General features: G+C 36.1%; 3 protein-coding genes across 3 annotated transcripts; 2 read left to right on the forward strand and 1 right to left on the reverse strand.

Moving 5' to 3' along the window:
• Positions 1-219: 219 nt before the first annotated feature.
• Positions 220-1790, forward strand: LOC116003344 (zinc finger BED domain-containing protein RICESLEEPER 2-like). The gene is made up of 3 exons (XM_031243359.1): positions 220-371; positions 461-1354; positions 1427-1790. The coding sequence occupies exons 1-3, from the start codon at positions 220-222 to the stop codon at positions 1788-1790; spliced, it is 1410 nt and encodes a 469-aa protein (XP_031099219.1).
• Positions 1791-2365: 575 nt separating this feature from the next.
• Positions 2366-3642, forward strand: LOC116003496 (zinc finger BED domain-containing protein RICESLEEPER 2-like). Its single transcript, XM_031243415.1, has 3 exons — positions 2366-2417; positions 2841-2945; positions 3023-3642. Exons 1-3 carry the CDS (start codon positions 2366-2368, stop codon positions 3640-3642), a joined length of 777 nt encoding a protein of 258 aa, XP_031099275.1.
• Positions 3643-5568: 1926 nt separating this feature from the next.
• On the reverse strand, positions 5569-7179 carry LOC116003588 (putative receptor-like protein kinase At3g47110). Its single transcript, XM_031243513.1, has one exon. The coding sequence runs from the start codon at positions 7177-7179 to the stop codon at positions 5569-5571; it is 1611 nt and encodes a 536-aa protein (XP_031099373.1).
• Positions 7180-14975: the final 7796 nt, after the last annotated feature.

The following is a 14975-nucleotide window of genomic DNA, read 5'->3' on the forward strand; positions in this document are numbered from 1 at the left end:
GGAGCAGAAGCTGTAGAGAAAGATACATCTCAGCAGCCTTTGCCTCCATCTGTTCCTAAAAAAAGAAAAGAGGTTGAAACCAGATCTCCTGTTTGGGATAACTTTGAAAAAATCAAGAACAAAGATAACATTGTTGTCTCAGCAGTGTGCATATACTGTAAAAAGTCTTACAAATCTGAGACCAAAAGACATGAGACTTCTACTTTGAGAAATCACATTATGACTTGCTTAAAAAATCCTCACTCTAAGGATACTAGGCAATCTCTACTCACATTCTCTCCTGCCCCTAGTTCTGGTTTAACTGAGTCTGAAGGTGCAGCAGGGGTTTTAGGAACCTGGGTTTTTGATCAGGAGTTGATTAGGAGAGCTCTGTTGATGAGCTACCTTTTAGGTTTGTGGAGGGTCAAGGTTTTAGGAAATTTATTCTTGTTTGCTGTCCTATGTTCAAAATTCCTTCTAGATGGACAGTAAGTAGGGATATTCTGAAAATTTATTCTGATGAGAGGGTTAATTTGAAGAATTTCTTTAAGACTAGCTGCCAAAGGGTTAGTATCACTACTGATACTTGGACTTCTGTACAAAGAATCAACTACATGTGCATTACTGCACATTTCATAGATCATGAGTGGAAGCTACAGAAAAAAATCATTTCCTTTGTCCCTATTTCTTCACATAAGGGGGAATACATAGCTAAGGCACTTGAAAGTTGCCTACTAGAGTGGGGGTTGAAGTCAATTTTTTCTGTCACAGTTGATAATGCTTCTAGCAATGATACTGCCATAGGGTTTTTAAAAAAGAAAATGCTGTCTTGGGGTTCTACTGCAGTAAGGTGTAAGTATTTGCATATGCGATGCATTGCTCACATCCTTAATCTGGTTGTGCAAGATGGATTAAAGGAATCTGATGATTCTGTTAAGAAGGTAAGGGACTCTGTTAGGTATATGAGAAGCTCTCCTGCTAGGCTCCAAAAATTTAGAGAGCTTGCTGACTTAATTGGGGTGGAAGCCAAAAACTCTTTGGTTCTTGATGTACCTACAAGGTGGAATTCCACATATTTGATGCTGCATACTGCTTTGCTGTATCAAAAGGTTTTTGAAGTGTATGAAGATCATGACACTTCCTTCAAATCTGATTTGGGTGGGAATGTTCCTAATTTCTTAGATTGGGAGGTAGTAGAAGGGTTGGTGAAATTTCTGAAATCATTTTATGAAATGACTGTTAGGATATCTGGTTCTTTGTATGTAACTTCTAACACTTTCTTCTCTGAAGTGTCTGATTTATCTTGCATACTTACTGGTCTGGTGGGAGCTGAATCTGATTCTGTTAAAGCAATGGGGATGAATATGAGGACCAAGTTTGATAAATACTAGGGTGATCCAAACAAGATGAATTTTCTGATTTTTTATGGAAATATAATGGATCCTAGGGACAAAATTGAATACATGCCATATCAGTTTAATCAATTATATGGTGATGAAAATGGCAAGTCCTTGTTTGAGAAGGTTATGAAAGACTTGAAGGAGTTGTATGCTGATTATGTGACAAGTTTCCCAGTCCAGTCTGATTCTGTTCCTGTTGAACAGTCTGTTCCCCCTACTGTTTTGTCTGATCCAGTTTCTGTTGGGAGACCCCAATCTTTGTTAAAATCCCAGTTAAAAAAACAAAGATTGGAGAGTGGAGAATTAGGCAGAAAGAAAACTGAGTTGGAAGTTTATTTGAGTGAGGAAATTATAGAAGAGGATGGTGAATTTGACCTCTTGAAATGGTGGAAAGTTCCCTGTGCTTTCTAAAATGGCTAGGGATATACTTGCTGTTCCCATTTCTACAGTTGCATCAGAATCAACCTTTAGTACAAGTGGGAGAGTTCTTGATGCCTTTAGGAGTTCTCTTACTCCTAAAATTGTGGAGGCACTTGTATGTGCACAAGATTGGCTTAGGTTGCACAATCAGCCTCTTTCAGTTGAAGAAAACATTGATGAGGTTGAGAAATTTGAAAAAGGTAATTATTCTTATAAGTTTTAACTTTAATTATAAGTTTGTTTATTTTTTAGTTAATTAGTTTAAAGTCTAATGTTTATTATTTTTTTTTTTTTGTGTGCAGAGTTCTGCACTGGAGTTGGTACTGGAGTTGGTTCTTCCCTGCCTACAATACCAGTAAATTAAATTTCAATTCTCTGAAACTATTTCATATCTTTATTTGTTTACTGTTTTACTGTTTTCTGCTTATGCTTGTGAGTTGTGCCTTGTGCTGTTTAAAACTAAATTGTGTATGTTTGAGTACTTGACTGCTTGACTGCTTGACTGCCTGAGCATGGAACCATGGTGGGCTGGTGGCTGTGGCTCTACATAATGATGAGTTGAGTTGATGCCTCCCTGGCTGGAAAGTTTGCAGCCTCAGTGGCTAATAACTGCCCCAGGTTTGAGGATTCACACTATCCACTGACCACTGGAAATTGGAATGGTTGTAAGTATAATTGTATAAGGATCCTGTCTGGTATATCTCTCTGACTCTCTTCTCTGTTTTTTTTTAAATGTTTAATAAGTAATAACTGCCCAGTGCAATGATGATGCTTCCACCATACTCTGAAATCTGGGATTTGTTGGATTGGGTTTGGTATGTTGCCATGAACTGTGGTCAATCCATAGGTCATTGGCAATTTCCCCCAATCCTTACATGATATGAAAAATAAGCAATCTGAGCACACTTTGTCCCAATCTTAACTTTCTGTTATTACTAATAACAATATACTTATTATATTGTAATATTGTATATACTATATATTTTGGCAAGTTTACTACATTTTTAAGTTTTCATCTTTTCTAACTTTGAATATAATTAGGAAGAGGATTAGGATTTAGGCAACTATTGGAGGTAATGGAGGATTGGAGGCTTGGAGGCTGGACTACTGGAGGCTTGGAGGCTGGATCTGTGCTGCTGACCTGCTGTGATTTAAATGTTTAATTGCTCTTTGTGAATTGTGAATGANAGAGTGGGGGTTGAAGTCAATTTTTTCTGTCACAGTTGATAATGCTTCTAGCAATGATACTGCCATAGGGTTTTTAAAAAAGAAAATGCTGTCTTGGGGTTCTACTGCAGTAAGGTGTAAGTATTTGCATATGCGATGCATTGCTCACATCCTTAATCTGGTTGTGCAAGATGGATTAAAGGAATCTGATGATTCTGTTAAGAAGGTAAGGGACTCTGTTAGGTATATGAGAAGCTCTCCTGCTAGGCTCCAAAAATTTAGAGAGCTTGCTGACTTAATTGGGGTGGAAGCCAAAAACTCTTTGGTTCTTGATGTACCTACAAGGTGGAATTCCACATATTTGATGCTGCATACTGCTTTGCTGTATCAAAAGGTTTTTGAAGTGTATGAAGATCATGACACTTCCTTCAAATCTGATTTGGGTGGGAATGTTCCTAATTTCTTAGATTGGGAGGTAGTAGAAGGGTTGGTGAAATTTCTGAAATCATTTTATGAAATGACTGTTAGGATATCTGGTTCTTTGTATGTAACTTCTAACACTTTCTTCTCTGAAGTGTCTGATTTATCTTGCATACTTACTGGTCTGGTGGGAGCTGAATCTGATTCTGTTAAAGCAATGGGGATGAATATGAGGACCAAGTTTGATAAATACTAGGGTGATCCAAACAAGATGAATTTTCTGATTTTTTATGGAAATATAATGGATCCTAGGGACAAAATTGAATACATGCCATATCAGTTTAATCAATTATATGGTGATGAAAATGGCAAGTCCTTGTTTGAGAAGGTTATGAAAGACTTGAAGGAGTTGTATGCTGATTATGTGACAAGTTTCCCAGTCCAGTCTGATTCTGTTCCTGTTGAACAGTCTGTTCCCCCTACTGTTTTGTCTGATCCAGTTTCTGTTGGGAGACCCCAATCTTTGTTAAAATCCCAGTTAAAAAAACAAAGATTGGAGAGTGGAGAATTAGGCAGAAAGAAAACTGAGTTGGAAGTTTATTTGAGTGAGGAAATTATAGAAGAGGATGGTGAATTTGACCTCTTGAAATGGTGGAAAGTTCCCTGTGCTTTCTAAAATGGCTAGGGATATACTTGCTGTTCCCATTTCTACAGTTGCATCAGAATCAACCTTTAGTACAAGTGGGAGAGTTCTTGATGCCTTTAGGAGTTCTCTTACTCCTAAAATTGTGGAGGCACTTGTATGTGCACAAGATTGGCTTAGGTTGCACAATCAGCCTCTTTCAGTTGAAGAAAACATTGATGAGGTTGAGAAATTTGAAAAAGGTAATTATTCTTATAAGTTTTAACTTTAATTATAAGTTTGTTTATTTTTTAGTTAATTAGTTTAAAGTCTAATGTTTATTATTTTTTTTTTTTTGTGTGCAGAGTTCTGCACTGGAGTTGGTACTGGAGTTGGTTCTTCCCTGCCTACAATACCAGTAAATTAAATTTCAATTCTCTGAAACTATTTCATATCTTTATTTGTTTACTGTTTTACTGTTTTCTGCTTATGCTTGTGAGTTGTGCCTTGTGCTGTTTAAAACTAAATTGTGTATGTTTGAGTACTTGACTGCTTGACTGCTTGACTGCCTGAGCATGGAACCATGGTGGGCTGGTGGCTGTGGCTCTACATAATGATGAGTTGAGTTGATGCCTCCCTGGCTGGAAAGTTTGCAGCCTCAGTGGCTAATAACTGCCCCAGGTTTGAGGATTCACACTATCCACTGACCACTGGAAATTGGAATGGTTGTAAGTATAATTGTATAAGGATCCTGTCTGGTATATCTCTCTGACTCTCTTCTCTGTTTTTTTTTAAATGTTTAATAAGTAATAACTGCCCAGTGCAATGATGATGCTTCCACCATACTCTGAAATCTGGGATTTGTTGGATTGGGTTTGGTATGTTGCCATGAACTGTGGTCAATCCATAGGTCATTGGCAATTTCCCCCAATCCTTACATGATATGAAAAATAAGCAATCTGAGCACACTTTGTCCCAATCTTAACTTTCTGTTATTACTAATAACAATATACTTATTATATTGTAATATTGTATATACTATATATTTTGGCAAGTTTACTACATTTTTAAGTTTTCATCTTTTCTAACTTTGAATATAATTAGGAAGAGGATTAGGATTTAGGCAACTATTGGAGGTAATGGAGGATTGGAGGCTTGGAGGCTGGACTACTGGAGGCTTGGAGGCTGGATCTGTGCTGCTGACCTGCTGTGATTTAAATGTTTAATTGCTCTTTGTGAATTGTGAATGAGTGAATGACAGTTGTAATTTGATTTGTATTTTGGTGTAATTAAATTTTTGTGAATGATTAGGATTTTAGAGTCTTAGTCTCTTAGACATTTCACTATATCAGTTTCAGATGTGATTTTGTGTGTATTTTAGTTTTTTGAGGTTTGGTTGTTTGGAGTTTTGACTAAAATTCTAATAGTAATTTAGTTTTTGCATTAATTTTTTTTTTATCAACCCGACTAAATCGACGGTTAATCGGATGTCGGTCGGAGATCAAAATCTCCAAAACCGACGGGTTTCATCATTTTTTTAAACGGTTTGGGGTTACAAATCTAAAACCGAAATCCGATCGGTTGTAGCCTCCGACCACCCGAACCGTCCGAACCCGACCGCTGCACAGCCCTATTCTGGATATCCCAATATGACAACTTAGGCATGAACTCTGTTGTTGCATCCAACGTTAAAGGCTTCTTGTTCTTCTGCTTATAAATGAACACAATAAGAGCTACAATTATCAGCAGAATCAATGTCCCACTTGACATTAAAATTGCCAAATTTTGAATATGGGACAGATGTTGTCTTTCCCCTTCTCTTGGGCATGTTGGCAACCCAAATTGTGGAATACCTCCACAAAGGTTGTTTCCAACCAGCTCAACTTCAGTCTTGTGTTTAAAAATCCCTTCAGTAGGTATCTCACCTTCCAAATGGTTAAATGATAAATTCAATCGCTTCAAGTACTGAAGTTTACCTAGAAATTTTGGTATTTTTCCTGTGAGGTTATTACAAGATAGATCTAAAATTTCTAGGCTTTTTAAAGAACTGAAAGAAGGAGGAATAAATCCATGGAAAAGGTTATGATTGATGTTGAGTTCAATCAAGCTACTCAGTGCACCAATGGTACTTGGAAGTGTGCCTAAGAACATGTTGTTTGAGAGGTTTAGTGTCACCAAATCTTTGAACCCACCAATCTCTACAGGAAGAGGACCTGTAAAGTGATTGTGAGAGAGGTCTAAATGCACAAGTGATGTGAAGATAACTTTGGGAAAATTTCCATGGAGTTTGTTTCTGGAAACATTTAATTCTAACAAATACTTAAAATTTTCAAAACTTTTTGGTACAGTACCTTGCAACTCATTGAATTGTAGGTAAAGCTCACTAAGAAGGGACAGATTTCCCAATGAAATTGGAATCTCACCAAACAAATTGTTTCCTTCAAGGTATAAACCGATGAGTTGTTGAAGGCTTCCTCCCCATGAACTTGGAATTGTACCGCCAATGACATTTTCTGATAAGTCTAGGTATTGTAAGTTAACAAGAAGATGAATTTCACTTGGAAGATATCCGCCTATGATATTTTCTTCTAATTGAAAATCCTTAAGATGTGAAAAGTTTGCTATGAATCTGGGCAAAACCCCACCAAAATTGCAATTATCAAGATACAGGGTCAATAGTGTAGCAGTACTATTGAGAAGAAATGACATGAAATCCAAATCAGTGGATTTTCCATTACCAAGTGGATTGTCATAAAGAGCAAGCAATTTTAGTCTTTCAAGTCCATTAAATGACGGTACCCCTCCATAAAAATCATTATGACGAACATCAAAATGGTGTAGTGTTGTGGCATTTGATATTGAGATAGGAAGTCGCCCTCTTAAAAGATTATAACCAATATAAAAATACTCTAGATTTGGAAGGGTAGAGCCTAAATTTGAAGGAAGATATCCCTCAAGTTTATTGTCTTCTACATTAAAAGTTACCAATGATGAGAGATTGAAAATGGATATGGGAATGGTAGAACTCAGGTAGTTATAGCTTACAGAAATAAAATAAACTTTCTGCAGGCACCCAAAAGAAGTAGGAATTTTTCCCTTGAAATTATTTCCAGCAAAAGAAAGTTTCTTGAGGGATGAAAAATTGCCTAGGTAAGCAGGTATCTCTCCCATCAACTAGTTTATGGGAACCGAAAGGTACTCAAGTTTGGACAGTGATCGAAACTCAAAAGAAAATGTACCCGTTAGATTATTCTTTCCCAAATAAAAATGTGTTAGACTAACACAATGTGAAAGGTTTTCGAAATTTCACCTGAAAATACATTAGTTTCCAAAACCAACACACTTAATCTTGTAAGTCTACCCATCTCTTTAGGAATTATACCTGTTAGAGTGTTGTTGTGAAGCCACAATTCTCTAAGAAAACTCAAGTTCCCAATTGCAGGGGACAAAGAGCCTTGAAGGTTGCTCGACCCAAATGGATTGTTACAACTCGTTGGTATTTGTGACCACAAGTTATTCCAACCCAATTACAGAAATGGGTAGAGTGATTCCATGATTGAAGAGGCAGAGGATCTCCAATGATGTTGGCCTTCAATGAAAGCAATGCTCTGTGATCAGAAACATTTCCGGGCAGGGAGAAGGATGCTTTGAAGAGGAAGGCAAATATGGCATAAAAACAAAATAGGGAGAGACTCATTTTGTGGAGAAGATACAAACTTTATTATACTGAGTGCACTGGGACTGGATGGAAAGATGAGAGTATATATAGAGCTCAAGAATACAAAACCAATATAAAGTGAATACGTAAATGTACAAAAATACCCATTGGGAAAACCTTAATCGTACTTTTGGTGAACGTAACATTTATAAGAAGGCAAAAATTTGTGTGAGACCGTCTCACCATGAGACGGGTCGGGTCAATATGCAATTGTAACACTTATACGCACAAATGTCATACTTATATGCTCAAATGTAATATTAATCAAGAACAAAATTTTTGTTACTTATTACTTTTAAGGGAAAATACAAAACTTTTACATTTCAATTTAAAAGTATTACTTTTTTCCTCAAAAGTATTATATTTGCCCTTATAAGTAAGGGGTACTTGTCAACATTACTTATTATGAAAAATGTATTACTTTTTCTCTTATAAGTAACAAAATTGTATTCTTGATAAGTGTTGTATTTGAGCATATAAGTATGATATTTGTACATATAAGTATGACATTTGCATGGTGCTTTGACCCGACCCGACCCGTCTCACGAATAAGGTTCCGTGAGACGGTCTCACACAAGTGTGAACCTTAAAAGAAAAAAGAAAAAAAAAAGGAATAAAGTTCAAATTAGCCACTGAACGTAACCTGAAAGTGCAATTAGGCCACTGAACGAAAAAAAATGTGCAATTAGGCCACTGAACACTCCACATGCAACTTCACCTGATAGCAGGTTACCTTTCATTTCATCAAGTTGCCTGCTTACATGGATGGTGATGTGGCATTTTAAAATAATTTTTTAATAATAAATATAAAAATTAAAAATTTTAAAAATATTAATTTTAAAATATTTTTAATATTAATTTTTTAATATCTTAATAGTAATATTTTAATATTTTAAATTAATTTTTATTTTTAAAGTTTATTATTGAATAAATATTAAAAATTAAAATTAAAAATTAAAAAATATTAATTTTTTAATTTTTTAATTTTTAATATTTTTAATATTAATATTTTTTAATATTAATTTTTTAATATTTTCAATTAATTTTTAATTTTAAAGTTTATTATTAAAAAAATATTTAAAAATATCAACTCACCACCCATGTAAGCAGGTAACCTGGTGAAATGGAAGGTAACCTACTATCAGGTGAAATTGCATGCATTTGGAGTGATCAGTGACCAAATTGCACATTTTTTTCGTTCAGTGGCCTAATTGCACTTTCAAGTTACGTTTAGTGGCCAATTTGAACCTTATTCCAAAAAAAATAAAACTTTTGGTGAACATATTCACTGACTTTAGCCTCTTGTCTAAATGTTGTGTTAGAATTGAACTTAGAAAGCGAGAGTATGGGCCACTGAAACGACTGTTGTAGTAATTTTGTTTGATTTCCGGAAAAAGTACAACCATTTGTTACACGAAGGTGCGCTTTGGGTAAAAGTCATTTTGTTACGACAAAAACTACAAGTAGGTAAATTATTTTAGGTTGTCGGTAGTTGACGAGCTTAAACTAAGAATGTCAATAGACAACTCTCATACGGACCCTAAACCCTAAACCCAAAGTAATTTAAAAAATGTGAGGAGACAGACTAGATTGAATTTTACGAGCCACCCCAAGTATGTAGAAGCCGAGTTTGCAATGACCTTATGGATATTTTTACACAGCGAGTTATTTGGCTTGACGCTTAGTTCTTTCTTGGTGTCTTGTCTGGATTCCCATCTCGTATTTTCAAAAAAAAAAAGCAATTTTAAAAAGAAAACAATTGAATTATTGAATGAACTTCGATGTTGATATATAGATCTTTTGTATCTCAACTTTTTATGGCACTTTGGTATTGACATTAGCCGCGCCTGTAGGCACTTTGGTATTCATCAATTGCGCTATATAATATTCGATGTTATAATTTATATAATTGTATGTATATCGATTCAAATATTCTTAAAATATTATTAAAAATAATTTCGTGCAACGCACGGGTGAAAATACTAGTTTTTAATTTAAAAAAAAAAACTAAGTTGAATTAAGATCTAAAACAGTACTGAAAATGATATGAATAATGTAGTCCACAAGATTAAAATTAACACTAGCTGATAGTAAATGAGATGCAAGTGCAAGTGGACGATCAATGCCGATAGAAATGGAACGGATTATCACTTTGACTTGACATAGTCAATTTGGGGAGTCAGCAAAAAGCTCCGTAACCATCATATCAAATTATTTTTTAAAAAAAAAAACAAAAAAAGAATATTTCAATTAGGCTTCTCTAAAATCTCCTATGAAATTGTTTGAATCTTCATAAGTTAGAAGGATCAAATTTTTAATAAGTACTATAATTTCTCTGGCAAATTATTGCATGGACCATGGTCCACACAGCTGTGTGGACCAAAAATAAAAAGTATATTATTTTTGTACTGTAGGTACATTATTTTTGTACTGTAGGTATATATCAAATAATGTACCTACAGTACAAAAATAATATACTTTTTATTTTTGGTCCACACAGCTGTGTGGACCATGGTCCATGCAATAATGATTGAATTTCTCTACTAACTATTACAATTATTTTCTTCATAAATAACTATTGAACCCTTGCTTGCAAGGAGGCTCTATCGTGGCTTAAGGACCGTGGCGTTGCTTCGGTTACTCTCCATATGGACTGCTCGGCCCTGTACCGCTTCCTCTCCACCCCTACTGACAGGCCTAGATTTCACGTCGGAATTGTTCTCAATGATTGTTTGGCTCTACTGCCTTTCTTTACTGTCTGTTCTTTTCGTTTAATTTCTAGACAATTGAATTTAGTTGCTCATTCTCTAACATCCAAAACCTTACATCAGGCTATTTCACTGTATTAAGACTCTCCCTCCTGACTTTGTTTCAGTTCTCTTACAGTAATCTACTCCAGTTGCTTTTTACTTTGAAAAAAAAAAAAAAAGTTAAAGTGTCATTCTGCACCATGAACTCTATTGGATTATTCATGCCGCACCTTGAATTTTCATAACGTCCATTTCGATACACAAACCATTAATTTTTTTTCATCTAGCATTTTTCACAGGTTACTATGATGACATGACACAGGTAATTAGCTTATGTGGATCTTCTTTTTAAGTCAACCCAAAATTTTTAAGTGAACCCAAAAAATCAACGCCTCACGCTACCCCTCCCATGTGCCTTCACCCGGACCAGTGCTCACTAGACCAAATCACCACAGCCCTTCCACAATCCACTGCTCCTCCCCTCCCTTGCGACAGCGTGCGCCAAGCCCACCGACGACCTGCCTAGGGGTGACCGCGGTTCATTCCGGTTCGAAACTGCCGGTTCACGATTCCAAGGTTACACAAACCATAACCGGAACCTTATAAAAAGGTTTCGGTTTCGATTCAATCGGAATTTTTTTTTCTTTTAGTATATATAGTTATATATAATATGTTTTGTTATTATAAAAAAATATTATAAATTTTTTTAATTATTATTTTGGCTACTGCCTACTGGCAGTAGCTAAATATAATTATTTTTAATATATATATTTAGCTACTGCCAGTAGCTAAATGCTTAAATATAAGAATTTTTTTATTATTATTTTACGGTTCTGGTACCGGTTGTTGAGCTGGAAAAGGTTTAGAAGAAAATAAAAAAATTAAAAAAAAAAGAATAAGAAAACAAAAAAAAAGTCCAAGTTAGCATAGATTACCTATAACTTGTAGGTAACCTGTAAAAATTGTTAGATGAACAAAAAATTAATGGTTTGTGTATCGAAATGGACGTTATGAAAGTTTAAGGTGCGACATGAATAATCCAATATAGTTCATGGTGCGAGATGACACTTTAGCCAAAAAAAACTATTGAACCCTTAATTTTACATTTTCATTTAAAAGTATTATATTTTTCATCAAAAAATATTACATTTTTCCTCATAAGTAACAAGTAACAACCAATCAATTTATTTATTATTAGCATTATACTTTTTTTTATTGAATATTATTAACTCTATTATAGGGTAGTATTTGTTTTATACTTTCTTTATAGAACTTTCCCTCGAAGAGAGTCACATACAGAGATGCCATCTAAGCACAAGATGCTTGACAGTATTATACTTTTTCTTATAACTAAATGTTCAACCCCTAGATATTACATTTTGATTAAAAGTATTACATTTTTTCTCAAAAATATTATACATTCCCTTATAAGTGACGAATAATTTATTCATAATTTGTATTTCAATTTTAGCATAAGTAGTACATTTCTATTTTAACACTACCTATCTCACACATAAGAATTTCTGATCTCAAATTAGACTCACCCGTCTTTTTTTTTTTTGAAAACCAAGACATGAATCATTCATTAAATAAATTGTTCAATACAATAAGGAATGGACGAATGCCAAATAAAATGACCAGCCTGAGAATGAGCAACCCTAGCTAACACATGGGCAGCTCTATTCACTGATCTAGAAATAAACTTGAAAGACACTGTTTCAAAGTGTCGACTCAGCTCACGACAATCATTAATAACACATCCTGCAAATGAAAGATCCGGTAGATTACCATTGAGCAAATTGCAAACCCTCTGACAATCGGTGTATACAATGACTTTAGTGTGACCTCGCTCCTTGACCCAGGACAAGGCCTCTTTGATCGCTATTGCTTCTGCCATATGAGCATCGGGAAGACAGTGACAATGACCATTTTTCGCAGCAACGTACTCCCCACGATTATCTTTGATAATTAACCCAAAAGTAACCTCCTGGGAATCCAAGAACACGGCTGCATCCGTATGAACCGAAACAACTCCCACCGGTAAGTGGCTAGAACTTGCCTCAGCTTCGTCAGCAATAATAGAGACCCCAACTGGAGAGTTCAAGTCCAAGGTTTGCCATGCATGCACACTCCTCTGCACATCCATAATAACTTTAGTAGGCTGCCATTGCTTCTGATTCCAGACAACTTCATTTCGCTCACGCCATATACACCAACAAAGAGCAATACACCATAACCTTGTCATCCCACTACCAGCGACAAGTTGCCTTGACAACCAATCAACAAAGTTCTCGTCTACAGCTGGTGGAGAGAAATTCGGATCATTATACCATAAAGGAGCAGTGTACACACATTCACAGAGTAAATGAGATAAGGTTTCAGGATGGTGCTTACATAAAGGGCATAATTGATCCACATTTACTCGCCTCTGCGCTAAAACAGTCATGGTAGGTACAATACCCTGCAAACACCGCCATAAGTAATTCTGGACATGGGGGGTATTTTTAACTTCCATAGATGACGCCATACCGTAGAGTTTCCAGCATTAGAAATAGCATGCGATTCTGAGAGAGCTCTATACCCTTGCTTAACAGAGTAGAATCCCCTTATATCACCTTTCCAGCACCATGCATCCACGTACTGAGAAGCAATGGAAATTTGCAAAATAAGATTAACATCCCTTTGGTCGAATAATGTGTTGATCAGCTGTACATTCCAATCATTAGTAGCAGGCAAAATTAGATGACTAACCTTCATATCAGCAACATCAGGCATATGAGTACGAATAAAAGGGTCGGGATCATTAGGAAGCCAAGGATGCGTCCACACATTCGTATCACCCCCATTCCCAATCCTACGAATACAACCTTGGCGTAGGAGTTGTTGGCCTGCTAGGATAGACCGCCAGCAGAAACTCGGATTAGCTCCAATATTTGCATCAAAAAAATCAACCTTGGGGTAATATCTTGCCTTGTATAGTCGAGCAGCTAGCGAAGTGGGTTGGGATAGAAACCTCCACCCCTGTTTAGCTAATAGAGCGACATTAAAACGGCTTAAATTCTTAAAACCCAAACCGCCACTGACCTTCGGTTCACACAGTTTTCCCCAAGCCATCCATCTAACTCCTCCATCCCTGCTACCCCTCGTAGACCACCAAAACTTATTCATCAATCGTTCAATGCGCTCACAAAAGGTAACGGGGAGAAAGTACATGCTCATCACATACATGGGTAGTGCCTGCGCCACAGATTTTAGAAGCACCTCTTTACCAGCCTTTGATAACACCTTTTTGTGCCAACCACTCAACCGGTGCATTAACTTCGACTCAATATAAGAAAACACTGCTTTTTTATTCCTGCCAATACCCATCGGTAACCCAAGATATTTCCCCAGGTTGTCTAATTGTGCCACATTAAAAAAGTTAGCCACATCATTTCTCATATGCTCCCCTGTGTTTCGGCTAAACAGGATACAAGACTTGTTGAAGTTAACACATTGACCTGACATCCTTGCATAAGCTTCAAGACAAGCTTTCACAGAGTGTGCTTCCGGAATGGTGGCTTTAAAGAAAAGCAGACTATCGTCCGCGAAGAACAGGTGCGAAATCCCAGGGGCACCGCGAGCCACAACACAAGGCGAAATCATCTCATTCATTGTAGCACGAGTAATCAAATGAGAAAGCCCTTCTGCACAAAGAATAAATAGATAGGGAGAAAGAGGGTCACCTTGACGAAGGCCACACGTTGGAATAATGCAGTCTGTCAGGTTACCATTAACCCCGATTCTATACCGAACTGTAGTCACACAGCGCATAATCATACGAATCCACCGATGATCAAACCCCATCCGAGACATCACTTCCCTAAGATAAGGCCATTCCATCTTGTCATAGGCTTTAGCCATATCCAACTTAAGCGCACACCAACCCTCCCTCCCTTCTCTTTTCCGATTTAAAAAGTGTATGACCTCCGAAGCAATAAGAGCATTATCTGTAATAAGACGCCCAGGGAGAAATGCACTCTGCGAGGGAGAAATAACTTTCTCAAGAACCTCCTTCAGTCTGTTGGCCAACAAAACTCACAATCATAATTTATGATCCATCAATTGGCATTGATCATTGATGTGCCGTTGAGGGTTACGTTGATGCCGATGTTTTAGGAATCTAATTGTAAAAATTTAGTTTTTATTCTCCGATCCTATCCAAAAATTAAAATTATATATATAAATCCTCAGAATCGCTTTATTCTTATCCAACAAACAAATATCCATGTGCATGTATTTACAACAATTACATAAAATTTTTATTAATTTTCAAATGTTTACCTTAGAAATGCTTGCCTTTTGCAATTTATCAAAGGGTAAAACAGTTGAAATGGTTTAGAAAGTTGTGATGCATGAATTATACATCCAACCTGAAGATCAGCAAGCAAAAGAATATGAATAATTTTCATTGGTCGGCTGGTCTAAAGACTTCAAATTTGAATGATATATGCACAGTA

This window comes from Ipomoea triloba, chromosome 1 (genome assembly GCF_003576645.1).
Source record: "Ipomoea triloba cultivar NCNSP0323 chromosome 1, ASM357664v1".
Taxonomy (NCBI): domain Eukaryota; kingdom Viridiplantae; phylum Streptophyta; class Magnoliopsida; order Solanales; family Convolvulaceae; genus Ipomoea; species Ipomoea triloba.